This window comes from Canis lupus, chromosome 31 (genome assembly GCF_048164855.1).
Source record: "Canis lupus baileyi chromosome 31, mCanLup2.hap1, whole genome shotgun sequence".
Classification (NCBI taxonomy): Eukaryota; Metazoa; Chordata; class Mammalia; order Carnivora; family Canidae; genus Canis; species Canis lupus.
In genome coordinates this window covers 4,093,475-4,109,801 of record NC_132868.1, presented here as the reverse complement: position 1 = coordinate 4,109,801, position 16,327 = coordinate 4,093,475, and the positions used below count along the sequence as shown (strand labels likewise).

The 16,327-nt window shown below is 41.6% G+C and overlaps 1 protein-coding gene across 3 annotated transcripts in view; it reads right to left on the bottom strand.

Moving 5' to 3' along the window:
- CTNND2 (catenin delta 2) overlaps nucleotides 1-4,466 on the bottom strand; it is a 914,420-nt gene extending 909,954 nt beyond the window's left edge. Inside the window, exon 1 of one of the 3 annotated variants that reach the window (XM_072807315.1) lies at nucleotides 4,233-4,466. In XM_072807315.1, coding sequence (XP_072663416.1) covers nucleotides 4,233-4,269 — 37 coding nt within the window. In that variant the 5' untranslated portion in view covers nucleotides 4,270-4,466. Of the gene's footprint in view, nucleotides 1-3,890; nucleotides 4,085-4,232 lie in introns of those variants that run through there. The other 2 variants (XM_072807318.1, XM_072807317.1) reach the window with 2 other exon arrangements.
- Nucleotides 4,467-16,327: the final 11,861 nt, after the last annotated feature.

Here is a 16,327-nt window from a genome sequence, read left to right as displayed (position 1 = left end):
ATACACAAATGAAGCATAAGTACCCATCTTGCAATGAAACGCCGGGACACCTGCACCCCGACGTTTATAGCAGCAATGTCCACAATAGCCAAACTGTGGAAGGAGCCTCGGTGTCCATCGAAAGATGAATGGATAAAGAAGATGTGGTCTATGTATACAATGGAATATTACTCAGCCATTAGAAACGACAAATACCCACCATTTGCCTCAACGTGGATGGAACTGGAGGGTATTATGCTGAGTGAAATAAGTCAATCAGAGAAGGACAAACATTATATGGTCTCATTAATTTGGGGAATATAAAAAATAGTGAAAGGGAATAAAGGGGAAAGGAGAAAAAATGAGTGGGAAATATCAGAAAGGGAGGCAGAACATGAGAGACTCCTATCTGTGGGAAACGAACTAGAGGTGGTGGAAGGGGAGGTGGGAAGTCTGGGGGTGACTGGGTGACGGACACTGAGGGGGGCACTTGATGGGATGAGCACCGGGTGTTATTCTATATGTTGGCAAATTGAACACCAATAAAAATAAGTTTATAAAAATAAATAAATAAATAAATAATAAGTACCCGTCTTAACATGCGGATACAGATCTCTTGTGTCTACGCAAATGTTTATAATTTACAAGCCACTTACACTTTCAATTAATCCTGAAATAAATCTCCTCAGATATTCTATCCTTTTGTACCCATTTTACTGCTAAAAACCAACCAACCAACCAACCAACCAACCAAAAACTAAGGTCTAAGTAACACATAAATGGCCAACGTCACAGCTAAAGAAGAGACAGAGCTGGGATCCACCCAAAGCCAGCACTCTCTCCATATCTCTGTCTGCACCTACACAAAGCAGAATCCCAAATAGTATCGTGCTATGATATAAACATATCTCATTTTACATACGTATTTTATATATAATATATAGGATAGGATATGGATATACAAACACACACACACACACATATATATACCACACACACACACACACACACAACACACATATATATATATATATTCATTGTGGGTCAGAACCCAACTTTTTTCTCTAGAAATATATTTCTGACAGGAAATGACAATTAATGAAATAATAAGTTTCAATAGATGTAATTCATTTTACAGATAACTTTCAGGAACCTCACCAAGGGATACATGTGAATATGTTTCTAAGATGAAAAGCTTCTAGGAAGCACTGTTTGTAATTTGTCAAAAACTAATTGATACAGAATATAATTTCAATATCCTAATATAGCTAAGACATTTCCTACAAAACAGTTATCCAAGATATGGAGCTTGAGATCATACTTAACAGCTCAGTGATCAAAAGATAAACAACTGGAAGTGTCATAACTACACATTTTTGTTACGAGTCTTCACATTTTTAATGAACTAAAAGCACAGTAGGATAAAATACTTCTGTGACTTTCCTGTGTTAAGAGGTACTGTTTTTTTTAATAATAAATTTATTTTTTATTGGTGTTCAATTGAGGTACTGTTTTTGAACATAATTAGATTCATTAAACCCAACCAGGCAGTTTATTAATCAGTAGGCTAGATTGGCAGACAATGGGATAGAAACTATTTATCTATGACACATTTAACATTTTACATTAATACAAAAAGCTGTTGCTCTGGCATATAATCAGATAAACTTGAAGCCAGCAACAAGTATCATGAACTGCTCCCACTCAAATTAACTTTTCACCTACATTCACATAACACTTATGACAAAGCTTATGCTCAGGAGAGCACTACCTTTATAATTATATGTCAAAAGTAATGTTATATTTGAGAATATGGTAACTTCATTTTTAATTTTAAAGGTCATTATGAAAGTGACATTATCCTTAGAAATTATTTATCAAAACTATAAATTGCATTTTCCAACTAATTTCATTTGAATTTCATTTCCTCCCTGATGAACCATTTCACTGGGAGAAAGACTTGGCTTGTATTCTACTGTGGAAGATGTGAAGTTGATGGAAATATTGTAATTTGACAGTGCATGACTTTTATTACAAACAATGAAAACATTAGTGACATCTATAATGATTAGGTTGTACAACTACACAAACATTCACCAAATTAAATAACTCCTTTCTGCAAGACTATGACAATTTTATTAGGGCAACAACCTCATGTACTTACTACAATTGCCATTCAATCAGGTACTATCATTTTCAATCCACAATATGACATAAAACTCACATATACAACACATATAGTGCTGCTCATGCTCATCAGCTGCTCTCTGCATACACACATAAGCACAGAACAGTGTCTACTAGTCCTTTAAGTATCACGTTTAAAACTCAACAGTAGACTCAAAAGGAATAAAGAAAAATGAACGTCTACCCCATTTATTGCTTCTTTTTGAAAGAAATTTTATGTTAAAACAAGGCAGCGAGCACAACAGTGTGTTCAAAGTGCTCTTGGAAAGTTTTCTAGATGTGAATAAGCTGAAACTAACACAATATAGGTAGAGCTAATCAATCACACTGTTCAGTTAACTCAAGCCGTATGGAGCTTGCTAGCCTTCCTGCAACACTGAGACTTGCTAGTTGTGTAATTACAGGCCTCCCAAATCTCACCATCTAACTCCACATGCAAGCATCTTCATCCAAGTCCTGAGATCCTGTGACCCACAGGGCAGTAAGGATGCCACTTAACATTTTCCCCAAAACATTAAAGATGGATTCTGCATGTGGCAAAGAGCATTTAGGGCAGTTTAAAGCATCCAGTCCACACTGGAGGATGCCCGCCCCTACGTGTCATACTTCTCAGGGACCGAGCTCCCCATGTCATGCCCAGGTTCATCCCTGTAATTCAACTTGAGTCTTATCAAACACTCCTCCGTGGGATTTTAGAAGTGGTGCAGCCTGAAAGCCTTTTAATCCTGGAGGTGAATTACTAACTGCCAAGAGAGGAACTGGTCTACCACCGGACGCAGCCGAGCTGATGGAAAGATGCACAATGAGACAACTCCTGGGTAGTGTGACCAGCTCCCTATTTTCATCGAGGTCGGTGCAGAAAATTGCAAGCATCTTAAATATTGGTCATATAGTTCCGAAAAGTGAAAATCTATGCATGTCAGGCCCAACAGTATGCTTGTAACATATCCCTTTTCTCCACCAACATGTTTGCTTGATGACATTAGGCATGCATGTTAACAACACCTTTCAGGGCCAAAGCAAATCAGATCAGATCAACCCAAGCACACAAGGGGAACAAAACAGCTTGGAATCACAACCTGCTCCTCTTTTTCTGTGTTTCCACACCCTTCGCTTCCCTCCATGTACATCTCAACACAACTTTAGGCATTCTGGAAGTAGCTGTTCTTTGTTGGACACACACACACACACACACACACACCCAAAATCCCTAAGACTGTTTCCCTACCACACGACCTGGGAAGCTGCATCACCTCTCTAGTGACTTAATTCTGAACGTAGTGGCTCCAACCAGCTGAGCAGCAATCGATGCAAACACATTACACACCAGAATAGGAGGAAGGTCGGTGAAAAGGAAAAGCAGCTTTGCTTTCAGCCATTAATTACCGATCACCCAAATATCGCGTCGCAATCTCCCACACTCATGCACAGCGTTCCAGACCTGGGTTTCAGGCGGCGCTTCCCAGAGCCTCGCTAGCTATTGTCAGGGCGCAGAAGCCCCCGAAACCTGTGAATCCGGCGGAAAAGGCTTCCTCTGAAACCGCTAAATATAGACCAAAGGGGCTCTGGGTCTGGCGAGCCGCAGGAGACCGAAGAAACGGCCATGGACGCATATGACTAAGTATTTCCATTTTGTTCTAGCCAAACATCGTAATGACATTGAACATAAGGGCAAAAGACTAGAGCGAAGTCCTCCCCGCCCCCACCCCGTCCTCTCCGTGTACCAGGGACGTCATGAAGGCAACGGGTATGTTCTTGAAGGTGGCGGGGAGCAGTATTGTCGGTGCTGCCCTACATACGGCTCCTCCGGGGAGAGGGGCGGCGGGGAGGGGAGCTCGCCGGAGCCCTCGCTAACCGCTGCGAGAAAGGCACTAGCCCCGGCCCCCGCGCCAGGCAGAGCCGTCTCCCGAGCGCGGACCGGGCGCGATCGTGATCCTCCCCCGGCTGGCGGGACCGCGCGGCAGCCGCCGGCCCGGAGCACGGGACCAACCCCCCCCCCCCCCCCCCCGCCCGGCGCCGAGGAGGAGGATGCGCCCGGCCCCGGCAGCCCAGCGAGAGCAACTCACCGAACGGCGCGGCGCCCGACTGCTTCCTGGAGAACATGCACCCGCCACCGGCGACAGCTCCTCAGTCCGGGAAAAGGCGAGCGCGCCGCCGCCCGGCTTCAAGGCAAGGTCCTGACCTTGCCCAACTGCAGCATCTTCCGCTTTTGTTGTCTGAGCGCGGCCGCGGGACGGGCGATGCTGGCGGGGCGCAGGGGCGAGCGCCGCGGGGGAGAGGCGGCTCCCGACGCGAGTGCGCGGCGCCCGGCCCGGCGGCCCCTCCGAGCGCGGCGAGCGCAGCGCCCCCTGCCCGGCTCCGCGCGCTCCGCGGGCTCCGCGCGCTGTGGCTCCTCCAGGCTCCTCGGGGCTCCGGGCGCCGCCGCCGCCGCCGCCGCCGCCGCCGCCGCCGCCGCCGCGCCCGCCGCGCCCGCCGCTCCGCTCGGCCGGCTGCCGCCGCGGGCGCGAGCCTGGGGCCGCCGCGGCGCCCGGCGCCGAGCGCTCCCGTGCTGCGCCCCGCGCCACCTGTGCCGCCGCCGCCGCCGCCGCCGCCGAGGGCGAGGCTCCTCCCGCGGCGCGCGGCAGCCTCAGCCTCCACCTATGCCTCGGCGGCCGGCTCGGGCGCCCGGCTAGTGAGGAAGCGTCCGCCGCGCCGCCCAAACCTGCCCTGGGCGCGGAGCATGCCCAGTGCCGCCGCGGCCGCGCTGCGCTTCGCCGTGCGCATTCCACTTCTCCTGGTTTTCGCGGCAGCAGGAGCAGCAGCAGCAGCAGCAGCAGCAGCAGGGGAGAGGGGCGGAGGCCGCGGGCTGGGAGAGGGCCGAGCATCCTCGCGAACGCACTGCCTGGCCTCGGCCTGGGCGGAGGCTCGCAAGCAGGCGAAAGCCGGAGGGGACCCGGGGCAGGCCTGAGCCCCGGGTTGGCCGGGTTCCCGCGTCCCCGTGCATGGGCAGCTTACTGCGGAGCGCAGATGGCAGCCTGCACACAGAGGCCCGGGCCGACGGGTTCTAGACTAGCTGCGCTGTGCGCGGGGGCCTCGGGGCGCGGGGCCTGCGCCGGCTCCCGGGTGCAGCTGGATGTGCGGGGACCCCCTGTTCTAGAGCAGACAAGGCAGGGCGCCCGTCTGCGCACCTCCCCACAGCGCCAGTCCAGTCTCGCCCCCTCCAGCACTTAGAACACATTTTCCACAGATGGAAAGACTTTCTTCCTAAACAGAATCGGGAAGGTCTACGAACTTCCTGCGGGAAGGACCTTGGTCCGGTCTGGAACTTGAGTAGAGGGCGCGAGCTCCTCCCCTTGCCCCCGCTGTGTCTCCTGCTTCAGCACTTGGGCACCCGCTCTCGCTTCTCCTCCCCCGTTCTCAGGCTAAAATGGAAACCTCCACCTGTTCCTCTGCACACTTTCCCCGCACGTCCTGCGTGGCCGTCTTCACTTTCACACCGGCTTTCTGTGTCTCCACACGGTTTAACCGCTCATGGACTCCCCGGAGAGCCTTTGTGCCTCCCCTGCTGTGAGAGAACGCGAGTGGAATCCCCGTAGTGAGCCGTGGAAGACTCGTCAGAAAACAAGACCCTTGCCAGGTGCCCAGGAAGTCCCCTGGGCCTTCACCTGCGCCCACCCAGCCCCCGTTTCAGGAATCCTGACGGGCTCTCCCACGGCATTCGGAGGAGCCCGGCCTGCCCGGGGCCAGGGGCAAATGCTCCTGGTTATGCCCCAGCCCCCCATCCCTGCCCTGTTACACCCCAGAGGAGCGGACATGGTGCTGTCCGCTCCCCCCCACCCCGCCCCCGCCGCCCCAGAACTGGTTTCTGACACGCAGCTAAGCATGAAAGAACACATAAAATTGTAATCAGAGGGATTTGGGGGGCTTAGGATTCTCCCTCTTTTGTGTCAGAAGAGATTATCCAAGAAAGTCAAATGACTTGCATATTTATCCGGAGCTATTCTCTGTTATACTTTGAAGTATGTTAAACTATAATTTGAGGTAAACGCAAAGGAAAAAAGTTTTAGGTTAAATAGGTAGAAATAAATGCAAGGAGTAGCTTATTAAGACAAGGACTTTTGACAACAGTGCAAATGTTCCTTTTTAATCCTCCTACCCCAGGGCCGGAGATGCATCTACAGTCTTGGTCTCACCTCCAAAAGCAGTGCTCTGGCCTGGCTTCAAGCGTTAAGCCGGCTCCGGCTCCGGCTCCGTATTAAATACTCCCCATCTCTGTGAGAGAAGACACTGCAGGGCCCTTTTTCAGCACTTTATTTTTTTATTTTAGTCCTCAGGCCGTTCAATTACTGTGGAGTACTTGGTACAAGACAAATTAGCAGCACTATATCCACTAGGCCACACTGTATTTTAAAAAATGCTCTGGTCTCACCTTTGCCTGGTCAGACTTTTTTGGGGGGAAAAAGGTGTTTTCGTTCGTTTGTTTGTTTACCTGTACTCCTCTTCCTCTTCATATCCTGTAATTCAGGAAGTCATGGGAGGGAAGTGTTGAGGGGAGGTTAGTAACACTTTGGATTAAATTTAAAGTATGTGCATTGCTATTATCCATGGGAAATATATTTTATGCCTATATAGAACTAAGAAAATAATTTTCTAAAGTTATTTAGAGTTATTTTTGAAATGAGCAATGGAAAATCCTATTTACTAGCTGTAATCCTTGGAAATAACCCATAGGCAGTCCCTATAAACTTCTGTAGAGCATGGGTGAGGTGGGTATTTAGGAACGGCAGTGATGCCCTGAACTACTTTGACTTGCTCTGTGCCCAACTTCATTGGAACATTATGATTTCTATTCATCTAAAATAATTTGTAACTGAAGATATTATTAAATGCACAATTAGATAATACTGAAATATAAAGTAAAACAATCATGTGTAGTGTTAGATCTTCGAACGACTCACTGCTGCCATCTTTTGCCTCTTGCTTCTGAAAGTTCCTGTAAAAGGAACGTTCCAAATCCCCTAATTCACTAGGAGACCAGAAAATTACTAGTTTATTATTTTCAAATTACAGCACCCAACACTAAATGAGATATTTATTGTGTTTTTTTTCTGTTTATGTATCAAAAGAGCTATAAGATACAGAAATCATACCTATATCTCTTGATTTTTCAAATCACTTTTCAAAATTTGATACAAATATGTTTTCATATGGAACTTTTACTTAATTAATTGCTAAGCATGAAACCCAATAATTCAAAATATTTTTATAAAGGCACATATTGTATTTTATAGTCTAAAATATGCTAATCTTATGAGACTGCAATGTTTGAGTCAAAGCAATTTAAATATAGCACTATATTTTGTTGTTGAGGCTTCAATAGAAAGATAATATTCCTGTATTTTTTAAGTGAATTACCCATTGATAAACAAATGGAAATTTCTTAAGTTGGAAAATTAAACTATGTGATTGTTGTTGCTATCTAGCATTTATTCATTTATCTATTTGCTGTCCAGCATTTTTTTTAAGATTTTATTTATTTATTCATGAGAGACAAGGAGAGAGAGAGAAAGGCAGAGACACAGGCAGAAGCCCGAGGTGGGACTTGATCCCAGATCCCCAGGATCAGGCCCCTGGCCAAAGGCGGTGCTAAACTGCCGAGCCACCCAGGCTGCCTCGCTGTCCAGCATTTAAATAGGGTAAGTAATGACGCTCTTTTTTAAAATTTACAATTCAAATTTTAAATCAAATTCTTTAGAATTTTAGAAGTAGCGTCATTATATACGTTATATATACATATTTGTAGGGCTAGTAAACACTGCTTATTGCTGATCATGAAAGATACACATTTGTTACCGGACAAAGGTATTCTGGTTTTAAAGGCTTTCAAAATAGTTAACTGATTTGATTTAACCACTCTAGTTAAGATCGATGTCTGGATCATTTCACAGCTTGATTTGCAGCTTCACACTCTCATACAGACTACTTTTTGGTACTGCTACTCGTGATGATATTATTCATTCATTTCATTTATCAGCAGATGTTTGAATGTCTGTTGTGGTTCAGACACTGGGCAAAATTTGGAGACTCAATAGCAAACAATAAGACAGATCCCTGTCCTTGTTCATAATTCAGGGTCATGGGATAAGAGATAAAAGGAAGCACAATGAGGAAGCAACAACCACCAAATACAGTTATTTCTTTCCAATTGCTTATATGCTTTAGGGCATTGATGATTTTTTGTTCAATTCCTTTTCTTCAATGTTTTCTCATTGTTTTTTGCCTCTTCAAGGGATTTTGTTTTTTATGCCAGGACAGAGGTAGCATCATGAGGGGAAGACTCTAAACACTGAAGCAGAGCAATGAGAGGGATATAGAGAGTGTGTTTGGTGAAAGCTAGAGTTCTTGTAGATATAATGGAAGCAGGAGTCAGAATGAATGAAAGATTCATAGACCATGAGGTGTCCGCTGAAGGCCCCTACCTGTATCAAAAGTCACAAGCTGTACCAAAACATCGAAGTCCAATGTAGACTGGTCAGGCACGAGAAGGTCAAGCATTATTGATCATTAATGGACAGTGGATCCAGAAGTCTAAGTCAACAGGCATTGACAAATTGCATATGCAGGAAGAAGACATTGAACGATGGAGCTGGGCACAGAATCTTGATAACAAATATTAGCAGCAAGGAGGAATACATTTTATGCTATCATTGGCAATGTTTATAGATTTAATGAGCTCATTCTAGTGAATGAAGAAACTGACTTTCCAGATTGACCAGCTTGAGGCCTATAGACAGAAATAGGAAGAAACAACTGCATAAAATGAGATCCAAAGAATGGAACAGGGGAGTTCTTATCAAATGCATCCAGTCTTTCTAGGTATGTTTTCAGATAGAGCTGATTTAGTATTAAATTCATCAACAAAACTTCAAGTTTTTACACCAGGCATCTAGGTTAATGATTCTTAATGGAATCATTACAGCCTCCTTAGAAAGTGTTTTAGAAATGTGTGAAAGGGCATATTTTTATTGTCATTAACATTTGGTGGCCGTGAGCCACGCATTCTAAACATTCTGCAATATGAGACCATCCTCCAGAAGGAAGAATTGCCTGTATCCTTCATGACTTTAAAGGGTGCCACAGTCATCCACAGGTGTTAAGAACCTCTTCAGAAATATGTAAGCCTTCAACTTTACTCCATTTTGCATGTTTACAATAAGTATTTTTGTGTGGAAATGCCCATGATATAAATTTCAGAAAGATTTAACATTGTTTTGATCAGAAATTGACCGATTTTGAGTTCACAAAATTCAGAGCAACAGTTCATGAAAAAAACATTCCTGTGTCAGTCTATGATTATAGTCATTACCATCAGAGTGATGCTACATACAGGGGCAAGGTTAGCTTTATCCAACCCAGTTGTGTCTAAGCATTTACACAAAGAAAACATAATATTTTATTTCAACTAATTTTCCTTTTATTTCTTCTTTACATTTAGGTTAGGTATAGTATAGGTCCTTAAAAACCAGTTAAACGTCTTAGGATAGCAAAGTGGGCATTACATGATATTTGTTATAAAAGTGGGGCATTGGGTGTCAGTAGCTTTAAGAATGAAGTACATAAATGATTCACTTAAGAAAATCAATAGCATATGTTATGATCACTTATACTGTGGCTCCAAGAAGAAAAACGATTTATTAACAAAACTTTGCTCCTATCACCAACTCTTTAGAATCAGGTAGCTTGTAAAAAATAATAATCACATGCACAGGTCTCAAAATCCGTCTGCACACATAGGATGAATCTACAAATTAATGCTGATTATTTCCTCAGTCTTACAAACTCAGATTGAGCTTCTTCCCTTAATTCTAAATATTTGTCCACATCACCATCCTATTGTGTTGTTTTACTGTAGAACTTTGATTTTTTGCTTTTTAGATTCATTTATCCACTACTTCCTCAATTCACTCTTCTGATTAAGCTGAAATGTTTTGATTAAGGGCCAAATCACCACTGATTGCCATTCCAGTGTCTATCCTCCCCTCTCTTCCTGTTGTACATGACCCAAATTTTGTTCCAAGCAGCACGTGACCAGCTGTAAAACACTACCCAGCCTCTCTTGCTGCTATGTGTAATCTGTCAGACAAACATAAGGGTCTGATGAAGGTTTTAGAGAATGGTTTGCTTTTGTGAATGGGGTGCTCTCGACTACTGCTTCCTTCCTTCTTCCTCTACTCTGAAATGCACACTGCAGGCTGGACTTGGACCTGCCACATTACAACTAGGAACTCTCCATGAGAAGAGCCACACATAAAAGGAGGCTGAGCCTAAGATAGAAAAAGCCCAGGATGCTGAAAGTTTCCTAGAACCACACAACCAACAGCTTGGGACTTGTGCTTCCTGAGCTTATTTGGGATAAAAATAAGCCTTTATTTGTCAAGCCTTAGTAGCTGGTTTCTATTACGTGCCGCCGAACACAATCTCTGACACTTAACATTTTCTGTAATCGCTCCCCTCCGCTCACTAGAGCTGTGTCACTTTATTTCCCTCACAATATATATTCTATGAAATTTATTTTTTTATTGAAATGAGTACATGAGTATGCTCAAATCACATATGCTAGAAGATATATCAGTGAATGGTATAAGATGAGACTTGTATCATTACTGATAAATGAAGTCAGTTCAAAGCTTTGAGTTCTCCCTATGTGACTGAATGACTTTTTATACTATCTCCAAAGGTGAATAACTCCTTTGCATTCAGTTTAATGTTACTCTCAAGGTGTATAGAGCACATTTTCTGACATCAATTTTCTCAACAAAATTCTTAAATTTCCCATTTCTTACCTATAAAATAAGCAAAGTCTTTCCTCTCAAATTGTTGTGAGAAATAGTGAATCAATCGGTGGTTTAAAAAAAAGGCATCATGCCTGGCACATAGTGAGCAATTCACAATTTACAGTTAATATTAGTTATGACATTAAAATGCCCTCTTACTTCTGCTGTTTTGACTTTCCTGCTATACCGAGGAACTCGTGTGATCTGATTGCACATATCTTACTTGCTCATCAAGACACAGAGGCAATACCACATTGCTGATGAATACTTTTCGTATTCATTTTTTCCTAAGCAGCATCAACGAATTACTTTCATATGCAAATAATTATATCTTACAGACTAGTGACAGGAGTTTACACTGATCTTCATTTTGTACACTGGTTGTGATTACTGTTTTCACTGAGTTTTTGGGAGTTCACAGATGCATATCATCCACACCACGTCAAGTGGCTTTCCTTTCTGTTGTATTTCATGATGGTGTATTTCTTTACAGCTTTGTAAAGCATACTGTTTTATAAAGTGTGCTGTTTACCTTGAATGGCTGTTCTGTACAATTTATCAATTTGGTTTATCTGTTGATAATAATGTTATCCAATAATTCTTATATCTGATTTTTTCCATGCACATGGAACATGTACATGACTAGCTATATTTTGTGTTTCTTGCATTCACATTCATTTTATTTTCATATTTTCAATAGGGTCAGGAATGAGGACTTCTTAAGGAACTTTCCAAATAATTGATTATGTTTGTATAAATATATGGATGAACATTTAGTTTTGCTATTGTAAAAGTAATAAATTCTCAATTATAAATTAGAAAATGCAGAATTATTTAAAAATTATAATCTCAGCACCAGAACCAAAACAGTTTGCTTTAAATGTAATCCACAAGTAAACATCCTCTTATTCAGTTAAAATTATATTTCTGTAATTTTTCCATTCCATCTTTCATGACTATATGTTCCTACTCTAAGGTTAGATCATTCTTTATACAGCCAATTTTCCATGTTATACATTTTGGCCATTATTACAAAATTTCTCCCATGATAGATAAAGGTTTAGTGGAGATTATTTTCTCAAATTATTTGACATTATAAACATCTCAATTGAAAAATAAACCAGACTCTTATTTCTGGGTAGAATGGGATAGTTTGTGGCAGCCCCATGCTTCTGCTAAAAATAAATAGAATTCTTGAACAAAGAACAAAAATATTCCTCAAAAATATCAGAAATCTGCTGAAGCAAAAAGGACTAGAGGAGCCAAGATTCCAGGCAGAAAAGGATGTGGGCTTTGAACTGACATTGTATATCTCCTCTTTCCCCGAGAATCTTTGCCAATTTTCGATGCAGTGAAAGAGGCTGAGTTTTGACTCTTTTTCCTGGGCAGAGGGCCACTGTTTGAGACACAGATGCCAGTAGAGGTTTTGTTGGTCTCATAGGGCTTCAAATTGAAACTGAGCAAGATCCCAGTGAGAAGGGAGGAGCAGAGAATTGAAGCTGACACACATGGCTGGTTTTCCTTTCAAAATTTTGCTAATTTCTGAAGCTACACAGGGCTAAGATGCTAAGTAAAAGGCCTCTGAAAATCAGAATATAATTTTAATAGTCTTGCTTTACAGAGAAGAAAAGCATTTGCATTCAAGACTTTCCTGAGATAGCGGCCTTGGGTAACCCATCAGGTTCTCAGTTAAAATCCCTAGAAGCTTGTTCCCTAAGAGCTGGGGAAAAAGAGATAGATGGACATTTGTCAATACTATTGCTTCAGTTCAATTCAGCTAAGTCTTTGATTAGATTAAATGTGACCTACCTAGTCATCTATGTACCTAACAGGAAAAAGTGAACCTCTTCAGGCAAACTTCCACAATTTGTTAATGTACAGGGCCCAACATAAAATTTGTTACATGGGGATAAGAACAAATGACCAATAGCTAACCAATAAATATATAATAGAAATAGACCCACAGGTAATTCAGATATTGGAATTAGCATATGCTTTACAAATTTAAAGTAATAATCATATGTTCAAGAGAGTATAAGAATGTAGGAGGGCATAGGGTAAAAACTTAAGTGGCTAGAGAAATTCACCTGAAAATTGGAATCTATGAGAAATAATCCACTTGGAATTATAGATTTAAAAAATATGACTGAAGTTAATTTTAAGAATAAGTTTCACATAATCTGTTACACACAAAATATTGAGTGCACAGGTAGCATTTGACAAAGCCAACCATATGCTGGATTATAAAGCACGCCATAGCAAGTTTGAAATGATTAGAGTCATTGAGAGTAAATTCTCAGACAACAGTGGAATTAAATCAGAAATGAATAACTAAGGACTCCTGAGTGACTCAGTCGGTTAAGCATCCGACTCTTGATTTCAGCTAAGGTCATGATCTCAGGGCTGTGGCCTTGAGCCCCACATTGAACTGCAGGCTGGGCATGGAGCATGCTTAAGATTCTCTTTCTCCCTCTGCCCCTCCCCTCCCCCCCATCTCTAAAAAATAATAACAATAATAAATAACTAAAAAGAAATAGAAAAGTCATTCTGTTAGGATCTTAATCTATATTATTTCAAAATAAATCTAAGAAAGTTGTTTTCACATAAATGATACATATCAAAACTTGAGACATACAACTGAAAAAGTTTTTAAAATATCTATGAAATCTATCATGCCATGTACAAAATATAGGAAACACAAGTTGGAGCCTTTGGACAGCATCCAATGTAAGGCTACTATCCTTGAGAAAGAGGAGGCACACAAAGGATGCCTATGCTTATGTGGGCTTTCTCTTGGGAACATATTCTGGGATGTGATATATTTATATAGAATGCAAGAAAGAGCAGTAGTTTTATTCGACTGAGAAGGAAGAGATTAGAGTTTGGGGTTACTAAGGTGACTGTGACTTAGGGTAGAAGGTACTAGAGGAGAAAGAGCCATGGAGAGGGAAATCCAGTTTACCTAGAGATTTCCCTAGAGTCTCCACAAAGATGGAAACAAGAAACAAGGCAGAGAACAACTACTGGGAAGCAGGGAGCTGAGCAATTCTGGAATGTACTCAGTGCTATGGAGAGTTTGGTGGTCAGGTCCAACCACGGTGGAGAACCTTTATGAACAAGTCAAAGACTGAGTTGAGGTCTCAGAAAAGCTATCTGGCAAGACTGTGTAGATTAAGCCGTGTTCCATCAAAATTTATATGTTGAAATTCTAACCCTCAGTGTGACTGTATTTAAAGATAGATCCTTTAAAGAAATCTTTGTGGTTAAATGCAGTCATATGGATGGGGCCCTAATCCAATAGGACTAGGGTCCTTATAGGAAGAGAAAAGGTCACCAGGCATGTATGCACACAGAACAACGGCTGTGTGAGGACACAGTGAGAAGATGGCCATCTGCAAACCAAGGAGAGAAACCTACCCTTCTGAGACCATGATCTTGGACTTCCAGCCTCTAAAACTGTAAGGAAAAAAAATTCTGGGCTTAGGCTGCCCAGTCTGTGGGATTTTGTGTGGCAGCTCTAGCAAACTAATTCAAAAAGCTAGCCACACTTTAGGGTTAATGCTACAACCTAGATATACAGGGAACCAAAACAAAACAAAACTGTAATAGCTTTCTTCAAAGAAAGCCTAAAACAAGACTTGACAGATCAATGTATTCCTTTGGTACTTTACTGTCTGCCAACATAAAACTCAATTCTTTTTGAGGAAAAATAATGTAACTCAGTGTCTCCTTAAGATATTATTGGAAATTTTCAGAATATAATAATAAAAACCACATTAGGTGTTTAGACTACTGGAGGCTAAATGCAAAGACACAAATAGACCAAAATTAAAGCATGGAAAGAGATCTATCATGCCAAAGGTAAGTAAAAGAATGCTAGAATGTTTATATTAATACAAGATTAAAAAAAAACTTCAAGAGAAAGAATTTGCTGAGATATAGGGGGAAATTTTCATAATGATAAAAATATTGAATGAGTGATATATACCTTTTGTTGTAAGATTGGTGAAGGAGGAAATTTGGAAAGGGTTCAGAGAAAGAAAATCCCTTCTTATATCACAGTCATGTTGCAGGGGATATAAATTTTAGGGGAAAAAAGCATTTATGTAAATTGATTTTAGGGAAAGTGGCATCCTTAAACTGAATGGTGCCCTAGGAAAGTCATCGTGTTATCGCCAGTAATAAAAGAATCCCAGGTGGGACCTACTGGTTTACCCATGGAGCTCCTATGGCTTTTTCTCAGGTTTCAATTCGTAAACTGAATGGTGGATAGGTGCACGTTTGTTACTTTATTCTTCTTAACTTATGAATAAGCTGTCTATTGATGTAATCTTAAAATTGATTATGTATATGGTTATATAATCTTTATGATACCAATATATAAATATGTAAAATATATAAAATATGAAAATATAATCATAAAATGAATTTTATTATGATATACATAAAAATCAAAACAACTTTGCAAAGCTGATATTCCCCTATCAAATTTCCTAAGTCCTCTTCACTTACTAGTCAATGTAGGTATTAAGGTGGAGAAATGCAAATGAACTGCATATTATAACATTTTTAGTGGTTAGTTTGCAATATACGTCAAGATTCTGAAAGACATTCCAAACTTCATCTATGTTATGCAAAATTTTGGAAAGCCATATTTTCTTTTTATTAAGCAGAGCATGGGAAACACAATTAAATCTTTTGAGAACCCAGAGTGATAATATAAATGTGAATGCATTAAGATGCCATGATCGCCTCAGGTATCTCATGAGGAACTGCTTCCTGCCCCATACTGAATGACCCTGACCTCTGACCTTTTAGTCATATCCCAGCAAGAGCTTATCTATATAGATTACTCGAGTGCCTCCTCTTCCATGCTACACACACGTGCACACACACACAAACACATACACGCACACACAAAATCATGATACCTATCTCCTTTTGTCACAGAGTTCTTGCACCAGCAGAGATGAGGAAGCTTCCTTAGGGGCTTTCTACCTTTCTCTTTACAGGACATATATATAATAAAATGTTTCGCAAAGCACTTCCAGACAAAAAAAGTATGAAAAATACCGAGCAGGATGATTTTGCTGTGAAATGGATTTGTAGGGTTGTTTAGTGTATAGAAGCCAACCTGAAAAGAGGCCTCTTAATGATTTGTAAGTGGCCTTGCCTTGTTTGATACTTGAAGCTGACAAATTTAAATGAAGCCACAGAAAGCATAATATCGGGTTGGCCACGCAAGTGAAAAAAGTCAGAGAACCAGAAGGTAAAGCAGGACGTCTAAAAACATATTGCAGATCATGAACACAGTATTCTAAAATTAACAAAGTGAAAGTCAGTGTAGA